This window comes from Anneissia japonica, unplaced genomic scaffold, assembly GCF_011630105.1.
Source record: "Anneissia japonica isolate Jap-2015-1 unplaced genomic scaffold, ASM1163010v1 scaffold28901_len6924_cov139, whole genome shotgun sequence".
Taxonomy (NCBI): Eukaryota; Metazoa; Echinodermata; class Crinoidea; order Comatulida; family Comatulidae; genus Anneissia; species Anneissia japonica.
Genome location: NW_022689213.1, coordinates 503 through 6,924, shown reverse-complemented (window position 1 = coordinate 6,924; position 6,422 = coordinate 503). Strand labels below are relative to the sequence as shown.

The following is a 6,422-nucleotide window of genomic DNA, read 5'->3' as shown; positions in this document are numbered from 1 at the left end:
TGTGTAGTCATAGTTATCAATAGGCTCCATCCCTAGTTTTGTACCTGGCATAAAGTTCAGTGGACGTAATATTACTATTCAGCACCCCGCTTTTCAAAATCCTGGATACGCCACTGCCCAGATCAACTAATTACTTTACTGTATAATAAAGTATTTGCACAAATAACAATAACAATATAATAAGATGAATTATCTTACCACTTGCTTGTCCTGAGTTTGATGGTGGCTTTGGAATGTCTGAAATATAATTCTTTAATGGATTACTAGTATATTGAAATAAGTTTATATTATTTAGTGTAATTTACAATTGCATCTTTACAGTGATAGGAAAGCAATTTGATATGTTTAGACATGGAAGATTTTATACATTACTGTAAATGCCCAACTTAATATGTAATTATTTTAATACAACTATAAATCATAAATACAAAATGTTTAATATTATAACTATTCTAATTCTTGCAAACAGGAAGAAACAATTTGATTTGATTTACTTTGATACCATACATGAAACATACAATTTGAAAATGACATAAATGTAAAAATGAGTAAAATCATGTGGTATCTGAAATAACCCTCTAAATCCCCAGGAGGAGATTTACATCCAGAGGGGGTCCCATTACACAAAAGCAGCATTCTACAAGCTTTGGGAATAATTGATGGCTTCCTAAATTTATCAATTTACTATAAGAATACTTCACATATCAACAAACTATTCTGAACTAAAAGAGAATTTGTTCACACCTATTATCTTGAACCATCCACAGTGTCAACCATTAATAATAGCAGCATTGGTGGCGGTAGTAGTAATAGTAGTAGCAGTAGTAGTAGTAGTACAGTACAGTAGTTATTATATAGAATACGGTAACAAATAACAATATCATAAGACACCAAAGTAAACATTATTCATCATGCCACTTGCTTGTCCTAGGTTTGAAGATGGCTTTGGTATTTCTGTAATTTAATTTAACAATTGATCTGGTACAAAAATATCTATTTATTTATTATTTAGGCCAGAATTTTTTTTTTATTCAAGATCATCAGAGGAAGGCGGAATAAATATAAAAATAAAATTCTGTTTTCTTATTTGGCAAATAGTTTTGCAAAGAACATCCAGATGGAGGAGAAAATAAAAATAAAATTTTATTGGTGAATGTAAAATATGATGGTTAAATGCTTCAAATTTATATAATTAGGAAGAAATATACATATCTTATCTTTGAAGATTTCAAGAGGGCGTAATAAATACAAAGAAAAATTTTTATTTTTTTCTGAAATTTCCACTTTTTCGTGGGGGCAGGTGCACTAATTGGCCATAAATATAATTTTATTTTTATTGGAAATCATCAATATTTGCAATCGGTCTTTTGCAAAAAGTTTCACCTTACCATAATAAATAATTTGACTTATTTTCTGGCAGCATATTTTTAAGTGTCAGGAAAGCATTGAGATGTTAAGAAATGGAAGAGCCATATAAATGTAATTTTATACTGATTATTGTGTTTGATATACAAATATAAATAAGAAAATAAATATCAAGTTGAGTGGTCGAGCAGAAAGGAAGAGGCAGCTTAATCGGCTCTGGTTCAAGCTGCTCTTCTGCATGGGTTTGGTTGGTGAACCAAGTCTAAAAAAACTCAAAGAACTCATTGCATCTTTCAGAAGAGTAGCAGGGTTACCCTAATGCTTCGGTTCATTTCAGCCCCTGTCATTGTGGAACAATTTGAAAATGTAGCTAAGTGCCTCTTTACGTCTGCTAGGTAGTCACAGACCATGCCACACACAATTCAGCACAATGATGCTACTAGTTATGAGTTATTCTCCTACCTTTAACTTTTATAAACTAATCAAAATCTTGCAAATGAAAAGGACCAATTTACACCACTGAAATGTTAAAAGCGGCTTCTCCTTCATGTATCAGCCTGATTTTTAAAAGTATCACAAATTTCAATATCGAATATCTTTTGCAATGCAAAATTATTATGAATTTAGAATGAGAAGATTGGACAAAACATACAACGACCCAGAAATAAATGGAATGAACTATAAATTTAAATCATTTGTTGCAAAAATATACTTTTATTACTTTGAAAAAAGTAACGACTGATGATATACAGTAATTAAGGTTCCAAGTTCAATTCAAATGTCAGGCTGATTTAAAATAATACATTTTTTATTTTCCTGTTAAAGGATCATTTTGAACTACGTGTTTTTCTTTTAATTTTCATTACTAAAGTCATAGCTTCTCATCTATATTGACAGTATACTTTATACAGTACTCTGACAATTTAATAGTAATAATAATAATAATAATAATAATAATAGTGTAGTTTTATATAGCGCACATATCCATCTAATATAAGATGCTCAGGGCGCTTGATATGTGGACTAGGAACTCGACCAATGACTTTCTTCGCCCCTAAGGGTCCCTTCGTATCTGTGCTACGTGGTAACCGGGTACCAGCAACTCTCGTCATCCACCACAGGGGCTGTCTGTTCCAGTACACCGGGGTATCCCCCTACTCGTCCCGAAGGGTGTATTGGGTTCTTTATAGTGCACACGGGCCACTGTATACACTGGGCCTACGGTGTATAGTCCTTACCCAAGAAGACTTATTCTACCACCAGAACCATAGGCAAGCGTGCCGTTCGAACCAGCACCGATATTATGGCTATAGCTGGTGGCGCCCCTGCTAACCGCTCGGCCATTCAACTGTAAATGTACTCAAAAAATTTTATCTCATTGGATTGATTGATTTAAATTTATTTATGAATTTATTTGTTTGTTTATCAGGCTTTTCACTTATTTGTTCATTTGATTTTCCATTTATTATTATTTTTTTAATTTTCTTTATATTTGTATCGACTTCTAATTCCTTTAAGGCATGCCCACCACAAAATTTATTGTTTTTCTAGACGCCCAAAAATAACCTCTGATGCATTTTAGGCAATCAATTTTTTTCCCTTTTTTTTCAAAAGGGAGGAGCTCCCACTAAATCTTCCCGTCATATCTCAATCTGAAATTTTTGTTCACATTTTATCTTATATTTCATTGTACTCCATCCTTTGGTTGTAGAACCTTTTAGTGCACAGAGTTTTTTCAGTTATAAGCACTAAAGAGAATTTATCAACATTCATTAAATTGATATAAAAGAAAAGAAAATACCTTCTGTTAGAGCTTTGACAGCTTGGTGGAGTTTGAGTTTCTTCAACTTTTCAATGAATGTGTCCATGTTCTCTTCACAAATAACCATGTTGTGTTCTATATCCATAATCAAACTCCAGCTATCTGTATGTTTTACATCATAAAGTTCACTAATCTTTTGTACATCACTTGGAGTGAGTGCCATTCCCAGATTTACTAGTCTTTGCCGATGTGGTGTGAATTTCGTAATTACACTATCCCTGATACTTTTGGAAATTTTGAATGATGGCAATTGAGTGTGAATTTCTTGTTCCAGACCAAATTGCTCTGTTGCCTTAATAGTATCATAGAGGAGAGTGAGCTTATTTGGACTCAGATTTCCAGAACTAATCAACATATCAATTAATTGTATTGTCTTAGAAGACTCATGTAATGCAAAAGTATCTTTTATATGGTCCCTGTACAATACTTTCAGCATATTGATAGATATGTGTTTGTCATACCAATTTGACACAAGCAACTTAAGTTCTGCAAAACCGGCATCATTTGTTTCTACAATGTAAACAAATAGAAATGTACAGTATTAATATCAAAAGCATTTGATATGGCAATTGTTTGGACACAAAGTATATGTTGTAGAATTTCTTGATCACAAAAACAGCAAAAAACAGTGGTGTAACAAAAAATTCTGAGACACCAGTGCCAGTATTCTTCGGGCCTTACTATCCTGGGGAAGAAAGTCCGGCAGGGTTTGATAAATTTGACGTTTTCAAATAAGTATTTTGAAGGTGTTTTTCCAACAGGACAAACTCAGCCAATGTATGGGGCAAAAATGCTGATAAATTTCCCAGGATCCTTTATGGCCTAGTACCAGTGTTTTTGGCGGTGTTTTCGGTAGTCCTACTAAACACCACCAGGGAACACCAGGGTTTGATATACTACTAAATATTACCACTGGGAAGTAGGTAATTTGCTTTTAGTTGCTTATTGAATAAAACTTAATTTCTAAGCCCAAAATCTTTCAAAAGTTGTTAAAAATCTATTACACACAGGTGCAGGTTGCATGTTCTGTGACAGAATATTCTTATAGAGGCTGTGAACGTTGCCCTTAGAATATGTCAGTCCAAAATCACAAGTAAAAATTCAAGGAACGAATGCATTTTTCCCATCAAATAATACTTGATATAGAAATACATGGTGAACCAACCAGGATTTTCAAGATAAAGACTAGTAGTAGGTTTTAGAAACTCATTTTTACTCTTTAATAAGCAACTACAAGTAAGATCAAATGCTCTCCACTTGAACTGCATCATGCCCCGGTGGGGTTTAATATTTTTAGTTTACCTTTACTTATATCCATGTTCACTGTCATTGGTACAGCTACTGCTTCAATTCATTCCTTTCATTCATTCCTGAAATAAACAAGAATCCTCATTCATAATATGTGGCAAAGACAAGCCAAACCAGTCACTCCTCGCAAAAATCGATTTTGAGTTATTAATACAGTGTTAGATAGTAAAATAATAGCTATAAAATGGTAAAAAATCATTCAAATTGGACATTTCTTTATGAAATTACAAGCGTTTAACCACACAGCTGTTTAAAGAACAATATATGAGAAATTAGCCATCAAAGTTTATGATTTCAGGCATTTCTCATGCAGAAACTATCTTTAAATCCTTAAAAAGTATTGTTTTAACATTGAAAATGGAGAAAATAACAGCATAGAATGATGTGTAGATATATAAGGGTTAGTTTACTACCATAAAATAGATTTATAAAAATTTGACATTCCAGCATGTTTTAGCCATTTTCTCTGAAACACGATTTGCGACAAGTGACTAGTTTGGCTTGTCTTTGCCACATATAATTAAAAGGACAGAGATTGAAAAATTGTAAGATCATTACTTGTCCTGTCCAGCTGTATGATTCCAAAACTTATGGCCTTTATTATTTTTATTGTGGAATTTTCCTTGCTTTTCTTGATTTTTTTCATGATCCAATAGCCCTTTATATGTATTTTATAAATTTTTAAACCTTTCATAATTTTTTTAGCTGCCACTTGAAACAATGAAATAAAAATGAATTTGAATACAGTTGTAATGTAATGTTGTTCTCCAGTCAAACTTGGCCTATTATACACATGAACTGCAAGTTGGGTATTTGAAAGTGTACATTCATGAATTCTACAGACTTAGATAGTGAGTGTCAATATTTTCATATAAACTTGGGGCCAGAATGGCAATGAGAATAATTTTCCAAAACTTTAGCTAACACAAGTATTATGAGGCCTAAATTTACTTGGAAAATCGACAAATTTTGAAAGTTTCCTTCTTTTGCTCTATGGAAATGTCAGAAAAATTCATTTATGGAAACAAAACAATTTTTCCCAATATACACATTATACACATTTACAGGTAACAACCAAGTCGTATGACCCAGGGGTCAGAAAGTGTTTGGGTCTCATGCATTTCAGTAAAGTATTCACTCAAAATGTGTTGTGTAAGTGGCCAAAGGGACAGTATTTTTAAGAGAATCCCATTTATGAATATTAAGGCTAAAAAGACCGCAATATAAATTGTCTACTAAACCATAATCAACTTTATTATATTCTGTTCATACATACATTTACATTTTGCTGAATTTTAAAAATTCTTAAATTGATTACCAGCCAATTTATGGAAAAGAATACAGCAAAGGTATCATTCAACTCCCCAGAGATTACAAACAAATGAATTTGTTGATAGTGATATATTTGGTTTCAATTTTGAATTAAATATTAGCTGGTTAGAGAAAGTCCTACCTAGTTCATTTGATGGTGGTTCCGACAGGTGCACTACGTTTAGATAAATACAGTAGCAAAATAAAAGGCGACTTTTATAAACTATAGGCTGATAATTAAGAACTAGGCCAACTTAGGCCTAGCCAGCATTCGGTGTACTGCACATGATCATGGGTGATTTCATTAATTTAGTAATGTAAACCTTACTACTACTAATCTCAGACTTCTCAAGTTAGTATAGTAAAATGCATAGTAACCAAGTATTCAAATATTTGACGTAGCATATACAAAATTTCCGTAGCACCTAACAATTTTGTCTTGAGTGCAAAATATGCGTTGCATATACAGGTACAGGATAATAACAGCTGTATAATTTCAAACAAACAGGACCCAGATGAAGATTTACCGGCCACATTTTCTTTGTTTACAATAATTGATCAGTAATTCAGGGGCTGATCTGGCTTCAAATTTTGGAGGGGGTCGATATGTTTCTAC

General features: G+C 32.7%; 1 protein-coding gene across 1 annotated transcript; it reads right to left on the bottom strand.

Moving 5' to 3' along the window:
• Positions 1-198: 198 nt before the first annotated feature.
• On the bottom strand, positions 199-4,555 carry LOC117124626 (the record flags this gene model as incomplete). Its single annotated transcript, XM_033270926.1, has 3 exons — positions 4,490-4,555; positions 3,167-3,697; positions 199-237 (listed from the first exon to the last, which is right to left on the bottom strand). Coding segments are annotated over exons 1-3 (598 nt in total), but the record flags the coding sequence as incomplete, so codon positions are not given.
• Between the last annotated feature and the right edge of the window lie 1,867 nt (positions 4,556-6,422).